At 40.5% G+C, this 16,189-nt stretch overlaps 2 protein-coding genes across 2 annotated transcripts in view; both read right to left on the reverse strand.

The window, feature by feature from the left end:
• Positions 1–11,667, reverse strand: part of DNAJB14 (DnaJ heat shock protein family (Hsp40) member B14) — a 55,555-nt gene extending 43,888 nt beyond the window's left edge. The window contains exon 1 of the mRNA XM_080796944.1: positions 11,225–11,667. Coding sequence (XP_080653070.1) covers positions 11,225–11,357 — 133 coding nt within the window. The 5' untranslated portion in view covers positions 11,358–11,667. The remainder of the gene's footprint in view (positions 1–11,224) is intronic.
• A 1,338-nt stretch (positions 11,668–13,005) lies between these two features.
• On the reverse strand, positions 13,006–15,286 carry H2AZ1 (H2A.Z variant histone 1). Its single transcript, XM_080797582.1, has 5 exons — positions 15,095–15,286; positions 14,580–14,657; positions 14,182–14,295; positions 13,706–13,835; positions 13,006–13,442 (listed from the first exon to the last, which is right to left on the reverse strand). Exons 1-5 carry the CDS (start codon positions 15,095–15,097, stop codon positions 13,381–13,383), a joined length of 387 nt encoding a protein of 128 aa, XP_080653708.1. The 5' UTR covers positions 15,098–15,286; the 3' UTR covers positions 13,006–13,380.
• Between the last annotated feature and the right edge of the window lie 903 nt (positions 15,287–16,189).

A 16,189-nucleotide genomic window follows, 5' to 3' on the forward strand; every position in this document is an offset into this window, starting at 1 on the left:
AGGTAAACGTTGTAAGTAACTACTTCAAAACAAGTTGAAAAGACTTTAAAAAGTTATACATAATACGAAAGTATACCATAAATTCGAACTGGAAAAACCCCCAGAATTATTCATTCAGAGCTCAGATGATAAAACTCAAGAAACAATAAGAAATAAAAGAAAAACAAATTCAAAAAAGAAGACTAAACTAGATGAAATAAGGAATTAATAAACTACAGATAATTTTGTGTAAGCAAAAGAGAATATTAAAGGAGGAAAAATTTTTAAATTAAAAAAATGAAAAAGACAAAAAATGAGAAAAAAATGGCAAATACTGAAAATAGACTACCCAACATACATATAACAGGAGTCCTAAAAAAGAAAAATAAGGGAATAAAACCAATAAAACAATAATTGGAGAAAACTTTTCTGATAAAAACATCTAAAATCATATAATGAAGGGGCAAATCACATACCTAAGAATACTGACACAAAATTAACCAACACCAAAATATATTCCAGTAAAATTAACCAAGCATCTAGGCAAAAAGACAAAACAATCTATAAGTGAAAGAAAATTAGATTGTCATCAAACTCTGCTTGTAAGCAGTATTTGCAGAAAACAATGGAATAACATATTTAGATATCCAAACAAAGAAAATTTCAGCCAAGTATTTTGTACGCACTGATTAACTTCAAGCACTAAGCCCCAAATGAACAGTTTTCAACATTCCAGAACTTAGGAGCATAGTTCCTACAAGCCCTTCCTAGAAATTTACTAGAGAAAAAGCTTTAGGAATCCAAAATAATTAAAAATACATTGATATACGAACTGATGGTGAGAACTAAATGCAAAGTGACCTACAGAGATGAGACTAAATGACAATTAAAAGAAAGAGCATATAGTATGTAATAACAATATGCTCTGACACTGTAAACAGATTTAAATATTTTTAAAATGATGAGCTTCCTCTGGCTTGTCTTTTACTCGAAAAAACAAATTATTGGTCTTCTCTTCCCTTTCCTTCTCTACGTTTTGGCAGCTGACGCTTGAATGAAGGAAACTTACTGGAACCAAGAGGGGAGTTATAGCCAAAAACAGGGCTGAGAATGGCATTACAAATATGGAAACGGAGAAGGCTAGAATGAACTCTGGTGGAGGTTTGTGAGTGTTGCACAGATATCAAAATTGATAAAGATTAAATTACTATAAATGTGTGTATGTCCATAAACAAATACATGTAACACACAGAAATACATACACATACAAATACAAACATACATTCACATGTACATATATTTCTTAGCTCCAATGACTGAGATGGCCCAAAGGCAATGACAACCCTGTAGCAAGAAGCCTATCTAGTGTGTATATCTTAGTTTCCAAGTACCATTGATCACTGAAAAGAATAAGAGCTCTTTGGAGAAATAGCTGATTCCCAAGACAATAAAATAAAGAGTGAACCTGAAAATCTTTTTGTGCCAGAAAGGAAGGGAGCTCAAAGGGTGATGGAGATATGTCAAAAAGATAAAGGAGGGGTGCCTGAGTGACTCAGTCGGTTAAGCGCCTGCCTTCAGCTCGGGTCATGATCCCAGAGTCCTGGGATCGAGACCCACGTTGGGCTTCCTGCTCTGCAGGAACCTGCTTCTCCCTCTCCCAGCCACTCCCCCTGTTTGTACTCTCTCTCTCTCTCTCTCTCTCTGTGTCAAATAAATAAATAAATTCTTAAAAAAAAAAAAAAAAGACAAAGGAGTCAGCTGGAAGGGACTCCTGACTAATTCTGAGGCAATATGAGCAACAAAATTAAAAGTGATAGCAATAGGGGTACCTGGGTGGCTCAGCTGGTTGAGTGTCTGACTCTTGGTTTTGGCTCAGGTCATGATTTCATGGGTCATAAGACTGAGCCCCACATCAGCTCCATGGTCAGTGCGGAGTCTACTTGAGATTCTCTCCCTCTCCCTCAACCCCTCCTTCCACTCACTCACATGCTCACTCTCTCTCAAATAAATAAATCTTTTAAAAAAATGCTAGTAATAGATTAAACAGGAATCCAAACTAATAAAGTTGAATGCAACTAATAAATAGTAGAAGGAATGACAGAATTAGAATACCACCATTTGACAACCATTAGAAATTTATCCAGGAAAGGATTATTGATGAACTCTAAAAGGAGTTGGGTAAAGTTTGTTGGGGAACAGGACATTTATACAGTTTCAAGTATTTCTCCATTATATATTTATTAATTATAAAGGGGAAACAAAGTAGTTTAGAATGGAGAAACCTGACAACAAGCAACTCAAACAAACAAGTGATCAAAATAAGCATCAATAATAAAGACCATATCACTCCTGATATTCTAAGAAAACAACATCACTTCTTATGTACTCCTGCCAAAAACTCATATGAAGAAATGTCAAACCCAAATTGAGGGAAATTTTACAAAATAACTGGCCTGTACCCACCAAAGGTCAAGGGAGAAAAGAGAAAAGATGCTATCTGGAGAATAAAACATGTCAAATAAATGCAGTGTATCTTTTTTGCTATCAAAGACATAATTGGGAAGATGGACCGAATTTGAATGAGGTACATGCATTAGTTTCATTAATTTAACAGTTATACTGTGGTTATATAAGAGTGTCCCTGCCTTAGAAAATATACACTGAATTATTGAGGACTAACAGGACATCCGTCTACAACTTACTCTTAACTGGTTCAGGAAAAAATATAGTAAGAACAAATTGTGCGTGTATGCGTAGGACAGGGGAGACAGCAAGAAAGGACAGAGGAAGGGCATGATAAAGCAAATATAGTAAAGTTTTATCAAATAGAAAAAGCCTGAGTTAGATACACAAGGGAAGTCTATAATATTCTTGTGACTTTTATAGAAATTTTAAATTATTTCAAATTTAAAAAAAAAAAAACTTAAAATGAGGAGGGCAAATGGGGAGAGTATATGCCAAAAATTTTAACTTTTCAATAAATGCATTAGGGGAGTGGTATTGGTTAATATTACTCTGAAACTATTATGTAAGTATATGATGTGGCAGAAGGCAAAAAAATAATCATGACATATTCTATCATTCACTATGGCCTTGAGAACCAGCATTACTACTGTGGAAGGAAGGAAACAGAAATATAAACTAGGGGAAAAAAAAGAAATATAAACTAGAGAAATTTAACACCCCAAAGTGCTTAATATGAATGAGAAGTAAAAGTACAAACTCATAAACTATTTTAGATTTAGAAGAAAAAAGTCATTTCCTAGTCTGTACACTAAAAAAGCCCAGAAATAATGAACCATCTAGTAGCTACAGCATCCTTACTGCCAGACTGTGATGTTGAAACACCATTTTCTATTAAAAGAAACTTACTGTAGATATGACTGATTCCAGATCTATCACAGAATATGTACAAGAGGAGCCTGAAACATTCTGTTACACCAAACAGGAGGTTAACTATTTAAGATTATTGGGACTCTGTGTGTACTCAGGAGCTAAATATAAAGGGGCTCCATACTGGCCAAAGACCCAAAAAATAATAACAGTTGACCCTGAACAACCCAGCAGTTAGGGACACCAATCCACATGCAGTTAAAAATACCCATATAACTTTTGGCTCAGTAAAAGCCTAATTACTAATAGCCTACTACTGACTGGAAGGAAGCTTAACAATGATATAAGTACTTGATTAACACATATATTGTATATCATATGCATTATATACTATATTCTTACAATAAAATAAGCTAGAGAAAAAATGTTACTAAGAAAATTATAAGGAAAACATACTTATAGAACTGTACTGTATTTAGCAAAAAAAAAAAAAAAAATCTGATTAGTGGATCCACACAGTTCAAACCCATGTTGTTCAAGGGTCAACTATACTAATCAGTTGCTTTTGTAGAAAAACAGAGAACCAACTCCTTTTCTTGAAAACTGATAAAAGCAATCAAGCACTTGTCTTTCCTGTATGAACTGGACTACTATGTAACCCTAAGACAGGAAAGGGGAACTCTCTCTTTATAGAAGTAGTTCAGCTAATAAATGAAGAATTTTTTAAAAACTTGTGGAGCCAGATGTGAAAATGGTTTTATGTGTTTAGTATTTACAGGTAGACACAAAATCCCTATGCATGCAAGTTAGAAGTTATCTGTGCATTCTCTTTCATTCTTAGCACAAAAATACTCCTCCAGTGTTTGTTTTGGACATCTTCCAGGTTAATAGCTAGATGCTGAATATTGCTGAAGCAGGATCACTGTTGTTTTATATTTTCAACATTTTTATGATAGTGAAAATTTGTCTACAATTTCATGCATATGAGCTCTGCTTAACAATGGCTACATGTGTACATGCACTCACACCAAATACTCTTTGACTCCAAAGAGTGAAAATTTGGACAAGTTCCATTACCTCTGGGTCTCAATATCCAGTTTTGTCATCTTAAAAATGGAATCAGCAAGGCTTTCTTTATTAACAATTTCTGGAACCAATCCCTGAGAAGGTAATATGATTCAGTTCAAATACCGCCAGAATTTAGAACACATTGGATTTTTCTGTATTAGCTACCATGAGATCTCATTTGCAAATAATGTACAGTATTACAAACATTAATAGGGCGAATATAGTACTTATAAACCAGACTATATTTACTTTTGGTTTTTAAAATTATACAATATCATTTTATGCCTTCACTTTCCACACCTATTGCTTTGCTTTGGGGATTTTGACAGAATCTGCATTTAATTTAAAAATACTCCATATTGGGGTACCTGAGTGGCTCAGTCATTAAGCGTCTGCCTTCGGCTCAGGTCATGATACCAGTGGCCTGGGATCAAGCCCTACATTGGGCTCCCTGCTCTGTGGGAAGCCTGATTCTCTCTCCTCCCACTTCCCCTGCCTAATCTCTTTTGATGTCTCTTTCTCTCTGTCAAATAAATAAAGAAAATCTTAAAAAAAAAAAAAAAAGAATACTCCATATTAAGGACTAGTGAAAAAGTAAATACAATATTAAAAATGTTTATGTGAATCATCCAAAAGTGAAGAACCAAGATCTGTCTTTATTTAAGTTTCTATTGCACACCTGTTATATAGAATGTCCCCTATTAGCTAAACTAAAATAGGATGCATAATTTGAAAAACAAACGGATGTTTTCCTCCTCTTCACAAACCAGAAACAGCTTTTATTTGTGCAATTACAAAAGTAATGTTTCTCAGCTCATTAAAAAAGACACAACAAAGTAAAAATCACTTATAAATCCCACACAAAAAAAATCACTCACCATTTTGGTATATTTGACTTTAGTTACTCTAGTTAACTGTGAAGTTTTTTATGTATGCTTAAACAAAATTAGAATAATCTGTATGTGTTGATAGCTTACCTTTATTTAATTCATAAAACATCATGCATTTAAATTTTTATCAAAATATCGGTCCACATCACTATTTATTTATTTATTTATTTATTTATTATTCAGGACTACTGCAATAGGGGAGTAATCAGCTTAACTTCGAATTCAGTAAAGACAGCTGGGGATTTATGGCCAATGAGCAGGGTGAGGAAATCAATGGATGGAAAATTATTGAGGCACATTATTATTTTTAATAGGTGCATAGTATCTGAATGTAATGTAATTTATTTAACAATTCTCACTGATGAACACTTATACTCTTTCCAAATTTTGCTAGTGACAATTTTTACATATACATTTGCATACTTACCTGATTATTGAAAAGCTTCATTTGTGAATATATTAGCATGTTAAGCCACATAGCTATAAGATTTTCATTTAATTATTTAGCAAATCATCTTTATTGAAGGGAATAAAGTTATATAAACAGGTGTCATTCCAGAAAATACAGGCTTATATATGTCAAAGCAAATACGGTCAGATACTAGGGGAGTAAAAAGGATAATTAAGATTAAAATGGTTCGTGATGGCAAGACTTTTTAATCTAGAAGTATGGCTATATGCACGAGGAATGAATGCAGCAAAAGAGGGAGAACCACATGTTAACAAAGCATGGAATGAGTAGTTGAATCTAAATGGAGAGCAATCCTAACTTAAAGCAATTATTTTGTGCTCAAACAGGTAACTAAAAATGACAGAAAATAAATATTATACTGTTGACCCAAAGGCAGTATCCAAATACTTTTGGCTTAGTAATAATGCATGACATTCTTACAGCACTTAATACAATACCCTTATAATAATCCTGTGAAAATTACAGATGAGATAACTAAGTTTCAAGAAAGGAAAGGAGAATCACAGGAATTAAGTCATTATTATGTCCAGCAGATACATCATACTTCATTTCTGTAGAATGTAAGCTCTAGGAGGACAAGAACTTTGTCTTACTGTTCACTGACTCCCTAACTACAAAGAAGTGTGGATTCAGTAAATGTGTGTTGAATAAAGGTATCCCCATTTTAGAGATGAGAAAATTGAAGCTCCAAAAAATAGTTACATATGCAAGGTCACACAACTATTAAATTAAGGTTCAAAACCAAATTCAGTATTCTTTCTTTAACTATAATGTCTGAAACAGTTTGGCTATTAGCTGAAATTTAGAGATCATTTTATAACACTTAACTCAATGTTATTGAAGTAATTGTTCTGAATGTATAATTTGTACTCGTCACTAAATTTTAATTAAGTCAGAAATAGAAAGAAAATGGAATTGCCTTAAAAGGACTAGGTTAGCTAATACTCCAGATGTGTAATGACAGTTTGAAAAGCTTTAATTTACTATTTGAAGTGAGGCAAAAGAGGGACAGAACTCTGAATTTTTTATTAGATTTAAATTTTAAAATAATGTAGTAAAAAAAAGGAAAATTCTATACATATATCTCCCATATGAGGGAAAAAATAGAGGACTATTTTAAGTGCTATTGTGCAGATAGATGCTGCAAATTACAGATGAGTTATCCATTCATTAAAGTAGACACAGGATGGCCTTTTTTGAAGTTGTAGGCCACAATTTAGTTCAAGTTACTAAGAAATTCTTGAAAACAATCAAAATGCTTTTCTTCAAAAAAAAAAAAAACCAATAACGAAAGAATCTATACTAATTGGTCCCAATTAGTATGAAACAGTAAAGTTAATACTAAGTAAATAGCAATGTAAAGCATTAAAACAGTGAGATTGTATCCCTCTGTGAAAGTCCAAAATGTATCAATAATTCAATAAATATACAGTTTAAGAAACTAAAAAGTAGCTTACTTTTCTGCTTGCTGACATTATTTTTCCAGAATATGTAGTAGCTAGTCATACATATCAATGCTTTTGAACATAAACCAAACTCCTAGTATGAAAATATTTGAATATTTGTAAAATTCAGTTCTCTTAGAAGTCCACTGAAATAAATGATCCATAAAATAATATCTTCAACTAAAAACATAGAAAGCAATAATGTCCTAGATCCACTTTAAGACCAAGCTTTTCCTCAAGGAAAACTCTTGCCAACTTTTTAAAGTGTTTTATCAATCCAACTGTTCACCTGGCAAAAATAAAATGTAAAGAGGATAAAAATTCTGGAGTTTGGTTAGAATTTACTCTCACATTTTCCCACTCACTGTTTAAGAATAATGAAAGTCAATAAGCAATGTCTTCTTTTGCCTATCTTAGTAGGAAAATACATCCAGAGGAACCTTCAGTCAAAACCCTGAGTTATAAGAATTTGGTAGAATAGGAGGAGAATAGGAGAAATTTAGGGATAAAATTTTAAAATTTCATTTTAACCAATAGCTTCAATTTCTTTCTACACTAAATATTTTCTCAGGACTTAAACAAATGTTCTAGATCTTTCCCTCCCCTAAATCCTTAAATTATTCCATTAAACATCTTCTGAGAACATTCTGTGTAAAACACACTTTGCTAAGCATTTGAGCATAACTTTATTTCAGCTAATGCTCACCTCAGCCCTGTGATAAAATCTTCATTTCACACATAACATTTCACCCTTCATAACTCACACAAAAACTGACTTAGAGATGTTAAGTAACTTGTCCCTGGTTCCAAAACTGTTAGAGGCAAAGTCTGCATCTGAACTAAGATTTTCTGACCTCACCACAACTGTACCCTATCACTTTACTTGGTAATCACAGAACTGCCTTTGCAAGGCATTGTACTATTAATTTTCACTGTTATTTTTCTTAATTTTTTTCTATGTTCATGTCTTTAAGAGCAACAACTGTATTGTGCTTTGATATCTTACAGTATCCTTTAGCAGACTGATTCAAATTGTTTATATGATAGGGATGCCTGGCTGGTTCAGTCCATAGAGCACAGGACTCTTGATCTCAGGGTTGTGAGTTCAAGCTATGTTGGGCATAGAGCTTAGTTAAGAAAAAAAACACTGAAGGGGCGCCTGGGTGGCTCAGTGGGTTAAAGACTCTGCCTTCGGCTCAGGTCATGATAGCCTCTGCCTTCGGCTCAGGTCATGATCCCAGGGTCTTGGGATCGAGCCCCGCATCAGGCGCTCTGCTCAGCAGGGAGCCTGCTTCCCTTCCTCTCTCTCTGCCTGCCTCTATGCCTACTTGTGATCTCTGTCAAATAAATAAATAAAATTTAAAAAAAAAAAGGAAGAAGAAAAAAACACTGAAAGAATAAAATTTCTCAATGAATCATTAAGCAAACAACAAAAACAACAAATTGTTTATATAAGAATGACAAGTCACAAGTTTAAAGCTTCTCAGAGCCTCACATTTGTTAAATAGAAATGATACCCCCCAAATTGAGTGCTTACTGTTAAACGCATTCCATGTATTAAATCCTTTAACTCTCATAATAGCCCCATGATATCAGTACATTACTGCCCCATTTTGCAGATGAAAGAACCAAAAGCTACAGAGGTTATGCCCAAGATTATGGTTACAGCTAGAAGGTGGAGAAGACAGGATTCAAAAGCCAAGGTACTCCATCTATTAAAACTGTCCCTCTAGTACTAGATAATGGCTAAAATGAAATCATGTATTCATACAGTATGCAAATTTTAACTCTGCGCAATGGTTTCTCAGATATGACACCAAAAGCACAGGCTTAAAAGCAAAAACAGACAAATGAAACTACATGAAGCTTAACAACTTCTGTACATCAAAGGACATAACCAGCAGAATGAAAGACTTCCTACAGAATGGGTGAAAAAATGTGCAAATCATATATCTGATAAGAGCTTTATATTTAAAATATATAAAGGACTCCTACAACTCAAGCACAAAACAAATAATCCAATTAAAAATGGGCAAGGGTGCCTGGGTGGCTCAGTCCGTTAAACATCTAAAAAACTTTTGGTGAGGATGTGAAAAAACTAACTCTTGTGCACACTGTTGGTGGGAATGTAAAATGGTGCAACTGGTATGGAAAACATACAGTAGTTCCTCAAATATTTAAAAATAGAACTGCCAATATGATCCAGCAATTCCATTTCTGGGTATGTATCTCAAAGAACTGAAAGCAGGAGAAACTTGCAATGTGATACTTGCACACCCATGTTCACAGCAGCATTATTCACAACAGCCACGATTTAAAAACTACCTAAATGTCTACTGGCAGATGAATGAAAATGTTGGGGGGGTGTGTGTGTGCGTGCGTACGTGCATGCAAAATGAAATATTATATAGCCTTAAAAAAGAAAATCATATCACATGCTACAACATGTACTTAATGGACATTATGCTAAGTGAAATAAACCAGTCAAAAAAGACAAACACTGTATGATTTCACTTACAGAACATATTTAAAGTAGTAGAATTTTAAAAATAAAGAAGAGTGTTGCCAAGGCTGGCAGGCAGGGAAAATGGGGAGTTGTTTTGTTGGTATAGAATTTCAGCTCTAGAAAATGAAAAATTCCAGAGATCTATTACACAACAGTATAAAAATGGTTAATACTACTGAACCAAATGCTTAAAAATGAGTTAGTAAATTTTGTTACATATTTGTGCCACATTTAAAAAAAATATTAACTCCTTTCTTTTCTTTCACTTCCTTTTCCTGTCCTCTCTGGTACAGTATGCAACAGCAGTGTAACAAAAATGATAGAGAAAGCAAAGAATACAAGGGGTTCAACAATATAAAAAAAAATTGAGAAAACAATAAAATAGCCTCACGTTCTTATTAACTTATCATTAATTTTCTTAACCTAGAAATACCTTGAACCTCCAGTGAAACAATATTCTATTGGCAAGACAATAAAGCATGATGGTTAAAGGCTCTTTGGAGCTGGAAAGCTCAAGTACTACTCTGACTTTGGTACTAATTACTCCGCGATCTTCGGTAAAATATTTTTATTCATTCACTCACCGATTCATTCATTCATTTATTCATTCATTCATCAAAAAATGTTTACACATGGGTAAACCCGGTTAAACAAATTCCATCTCTACAGAGGACTGTTCTGAGGAGTAAATGAAATATTTCATACAAAACACTAGGCACAAGGCCTGGCACTTAAGTGCTCAGTAAATGTTGGCTATTATTATTACTTTAAAGCCTACAGAGCAAGACGTTAACAGGGAGAATAAGACAGTCCAGTATGGTATTCCTTAGTGATCTCCCTGATTTATCAATAATTATGGTGCTATCAAATAGTATCAGTCAGATACTATTTAGGAAATCATTGCTGACTCTACCATTCTTGCCAAATTTGTGCTCCTCTCTTCTAAAAAAACAAACAACCAAAAAACAAAACAAACACAAAAGCTCTACCAGGGAAAAGCAATGTCATCTCAGGTATTCGAAATGTTTGCTCTGGGAATAGGGTTCTACCCCAGAGGTGGTGGAACGGAGAACTGTACATGAGCCACCAGAGTTCCCCATTCCTCTCACTTCCTTAGGGGCCTAGGCCTTATTTGAGGGTTAAGATGCGGTGGGAGGGGGCCACACAACCGAACAGCCATTTATAAAGCCCCACTCAATCAAGACGGGGTCAGAGGAATCTCCTGGCAGAATGACAGCTAGACCTTTACAAAACTGACCCGAGCACCGGCAACACTCGTCTGTCAGCTGAGAGCCGGCATCTGGAAAGCAAGCTAGTGAAGAGGGAACCTCGGGCAGCCCACCCTAGGCCCAGCCCGGGGCAGTCGGGGCCGGGGCGGGGGTGTGTCGGGATGTTCCTCCCCGGGCCCTGCGGCGGGGTCTGGCAGGCCGGGGGCGCCGCCGGTTCCCGGAGGGGCGATGGCGGGGGCGGGGGCGGGCTACGCGGCGGTCTGGGGACCCGGCAGGTAGGGAAGGGGCACTGAGGGCCTCACCGCGGGCCGAGGGCAGTGGGTAGAGCTTCTCCGCCTTTTGCAGGAAGCGCTGGGCCTTCTCACGGTTGCCGGCGTTGAGAGCCTCCCGGGCGATCTCCACACATTTCTCCGCCTCATCCCGGTTCCCCTCCATGGCTTGCGCTTTCTTCCGTTTCCTCCGGTAGCGCAGCTACGGGGGGTGGGGTGGGGGGTGGGGAAACGGACGCCCAGCCGCGGCAGAGGCGAGCCGGCCCGGGGTGGGGGCGTGCGGTGGCGAGCGGGGAGGAGAGCAGGGCACCGTGGCGGCGGCGGCGGCCCGGGCGGACTGGCGGGCTCACAGCTCCGCCTCCTCACGGCGGCCTCCCCGCCCCCCGCGGGCCCCTACGGCTCGAGCCTCATCCCTCCGGGCCCCCGGACCGAGCTCCCGGGCCTGGGAGTCGGAGCCGACTCCGCTGTCAGTGCGCGGCGCCGAAAAGCTCGGAGCCAACCAACGCCGGAGGCGGGGAGGGGGGGAGTAGGCGGGCGATACCAGCCCGGCTGCCCGCCGGGGGATTCCGTCGAGGTGGGGACCGGGCCTCCCGCCTTCGCAGTGCCGTGCCCCCTGACCTCCCAGCGCGGCCAGCGCAGGCGGGAGCCCGCCTTCCGGGCGGCCGGAGCAACGGATGGGGGCTGGGGACGCTCGTTTACGGGAAAAATTCCAGGGATCAAAGGGCCGCCTCTAGGCCCGCTCAGCCTTGGGAGGTTTCGTTCAGGTGAGTACCGCACTGTCAGTCCCTAGGAAGTGCTTCCGGCACAGGTGTTCAGCTCATTAGAGCGCCGTTTGACCCTAACCACAGTATCGTTTTATACCCTAACTACGGTATTATTTTATTTCCTTTTTATTTCAGCTACACACCATTTTCCTGACCCTTATTACATTAAATTGCTTCTCGGTACATCCACAAGATATGAACACTTTATTTGCAATTTGCAAATTATTCTGGTGAAAAGCCCTAATCCAAATCCTTTATGACCAAAACAAGGCACCACCTTTTCTTAATGTATTACCATCACAGAAAATGACTTGTTGGATTTTTCCTTTCCCCCATTTTCAGGGCATTTGCTCGTGATCTTTAATGTCATGTTGGGTCTCCTTGGTGGGGCGAAAGGGACCACTTACTGCTTGGTAATGTCATCCAAATTTAACAGATTAGGACAGGAACTTCCCACAAAGCAAGTGTCAAAATGGTCTACTCAACCCAACCAAAAAATACTCATTTTTTCACCATGTTCAATCAAGCTGTTGACAGCATGCAAATATGTAACTCAGGACTTGCAAATAAATACTGACACTCTTCTGGAAAATGGGAAGAGCATGAAGCTCCCCACCAAGATGTTAACTGAAAAATTTAGTTCAAGTAGACTTCAAAACACTGTAGCACAGAAAAACTATTATCTCCAAAGTCTAAACTTACAGTTCCCTCTGTGGAGGTAGCTATAATGCCCTCTTCCTCCCCAAATCCACCACAGCAATAGCCCACCAGTGTGATGCTATCACACAGAGCAGGCACCGCCAACAAACTGAGATGGCCAAGCTTAGCCTAAGAAACAGCAACTTGCCCCACTGCAGCTCCTGCCAACGTTTTAAAATTTTTAATAGCTCATTACATAACATTAAGAAAAATTACACTTGGGTCTGCTGACTTGGTTGTACCAAGTTCAATTTCAAGAGAATAAATAGGCTTATGTTAACTGCTGTATGAGATCCCTACTCAAAAGAAAGGAATTCCCATTACAATCAAGCAAATTTAAAACACAAAGAGTTTGGGATATGACCTTTATTGAGCTTATCCACTGGAGTGGAAATAATGTCTGTACAAAACCAAATGTTTGTTACTATAACTTCTGCATCACAATTAAAATCCAAACAGTTTTTTAAAAACAGTCAACTCAATCAAAACCCACTACTTCAGAATCAATAGCTTCTTTGAAGCCACAGTAACACTTAAATATGGTTAAGACTCGAATGCAGAAATTTGGTTGGTTGGAAAGCTAATTAAACTTCCAACTTGCTCAAATAGAATTACAAAAAGGCAAAATTGTGTTTTTCACAGAGATAAAGTCCACTGGAATCACCAACACTGGACAGCTGTTAAGAGTATTTAGAGTCCTGAGATAATAAGGAATCCAGGCATCCTTTAAACAGTCTTCTGTTGTCCTTTCTTCCCAATCAGAGATTTGTGGATGTGTGGAATGACACCTAGGAGAGGAACGGGGATTAATACTTTTTAATATATATATTTTAAACATCACATAAAACATAAAACTAAGACAGTTCAATGTTCAACTTGGAAAAGGTCTTTAAATGCAAAGCTCAAGTATGTAAATATTCATTAAGTTATATACACAAATCAAATTTCATAATGCAACCACACTTAAGATCCGTGAAAATAGGTCTTCTGTACTAAAAAATGAGCTACAAAATTTTTTCTACGAAAGAATAAAATTTTAGTATTTACATACCACCACCAGCAATTGTAGCCTTGATGAGAGAGTCCAATTCTTCATCTCCACGAATAGCAAGTTGCAAGTGACGAGGGGTAATACGCTTTACCTTCAAGTCTTTTGATGCATTTCCTGCCAATTCAAGTACCTACAAGGCAGATTCTAATCAATCTCCTTCCAACTTTCCTTAAAGCGGAAGCCCAGAGTAGAATCAAATCTTCATGAAGGTATACCTACCAAATGACGTCTTCCCCTACTACCTGAATGGCAACACATGCAAAAGGGGGCACGCAATTTTACTTCCAAGAGCAGCAAACTCAACCAAGCTCAATTGGATTCCTTAATGAACACCAGCCCCCTCTAGCGTTCTCAGAAGCTTCTAGCCGCGTTTAGGGCCTGGGAGTTTTTCTTGCATCACTTTCCTCCTTCCCTCTCGCCGCCTCCCCCCAGCCCCCCCCAAACCTTTTCCAGATTATAGGCGTACACCCATTTACCTCTGCGGTGAGATACTCCAGGATGGCTGCGCTGTACACAGCGGCAGTTGCGCCCACACGTCCATGACTAGTCGTCCTAGATTTCAGGTGTCGATGAATACGGCCCACCGGGAACTTAATTTTAAGCACACAAACATAAATGCACAAAGATGTTAGAGTCAAAGATGGTAATATTACACGCGCGCCAGACCAAGGGGCATATACGCTGGTGCAGCAACGCGCCCCAGCATCGACACACGTGATCGCCCCCCCCTCCGATATTTATCGTATCGGCAAACCAAGTCGCGACACCGCATCACCCACGCAAGGACGAAACGCCCATCTAGAGCGATGATAAACACGAAAAGCGGCGGAAAGAAAAACGCCACAATTCCCAGACTGCACGAACAACCACTGACCTGCAAGCCGGCTCTCTGTGAGCGGGAAACCGCCTTTGTCTTGGCCTTTCCGGAGTCCTTCCCAGCCTTACCGCCAGCCTGCGGCGCGCACACGCCCGCGAGCGAAGGAGGAATGGGGAATATAGGATTACCAGGGCGGCGCGCCCCTCCCCCACAGCGGCGCGGCCCAGGCGCGAGCGCGGCCCCGTGCCCAGCCGGGGTCTCCGGCCAGCCGCGCGCCGCAAGGGCGACCCCGCCCGCCCGCCCGCCCCCCGCAGCGCGCCCGCCGCGGTCGCGCGCCTCCGTCCGCCCGCCGGCCCCCAGCGGCGCTGCGCGCGCCACCCAACCGTCGCCGCCCGCCGCGAGATCGGAGGCTGCTCCGCTCGCCGCCGACAAAACACCTCCCCCCGCTCTTCCAAATCCTGTCTCCGCGCGTTCCCAACCGTCGCCACTTCACCCCCATCTCCCGTGTGTAACGGGTTTTTCTCCCATCGGCAAAAACCCGCGAAGTCTTCGAGCGCCTCCGCGAAGTTTACCATTTCGAATTCTGCTGAAGCTCAAACAAGCAAGGCAGAGAAAGGACTAGTCAACCAGCCAGCGAGATCCCACCGCCTACTCCTTCGTCGCACCGCGATTCAAACTGCGCTGTCTCCCGCCTTCCCCGCTCCCTTTATACTGCTGAATGTTCCCTCATCCGGGAACTCGGATTGCTCATCCCACCAATGGCTGCCACCCGCCCTCGGGACGCGTCCTTGAGGCATCAGCCAATGAACAAGCGAAGAATAGGGCGGAGGGGCGGGCACTCCGCAGCTCCAGCCGCTATTGGGGCGTGGGGAAGGAGGTGGGGGGAGGGCGGAGGGATGGGAACTGAGGAGAAGAAGGGCACGGCGGCGGGAGGGAAGAAACAGAGCGAGCTACGCTGCGGGAGCGAGGAGAACCGCCGGCTGTGGTCACGTGTCTGGGAGGAGGAGCTGAGAGGCAGGCTCAGGGGAGGGGCACGCGGTGGCGCCCGCGGTCTCCCAGTCTGATCCCGGGGCTGCGTGTTGTGGCCTCCGGATCTAGCTCGCCCTCCTTCCCCTAACCCCACCGCTTTATCACTCCGACCAGAGCGTTTCGAAGGCCGAGACCCGCTCGCTGGCCCACAGCCTTTTTTTTTTTTTTTTTTTTGCTGGGTCCCGGGGCACCCTCTTCCCCGCCTCCCTCTCCATCCCCAGCGTCTCCTCTGGTCTGACAGGTGGCGTGTTCGCGTCGAGTGAGAATGGTTCACTCCTCGGTGAACCACAGGCTTAACAGAGATTTCTCGTGTCTTCCCCGTAGGCAAATCCCCAGCCGCCGAATGGTCGCGACCCGCTGCTCCCACGTTATCTTTAGCTGTATCTCCCACATTTTCTTTCCTCGCCACTTTTGACGCCACCCGAGAGTTCCACGGGAACAAACGGTGGAGCAAAGTCACCTCGCTGGTCACAAAAGACCTTTTGCTCTACGCGCGGAGGGCTTGGGGTGAGGCTGTATTCCCTAATCAAATCATAAACCGTATTTTTCTGGAGACTACATATCAATAGGTTGTACTTAGAGCCTGGTATCTAAAGTTGATTTAGTGAAACCTGAAAGCCATTATGTGTCAACTTTTC

The sequence above is a fragment of the Martes martes genome, assembly GCF_963455335.1.
Source record: "Martes martes genome assembly, chromosome: 2".
Lineage (NCBI taxonomy): Eukaryota > Metazoa > Chordata > Mammalia > Carnivora > Mustelidae > Martes > Martes martes.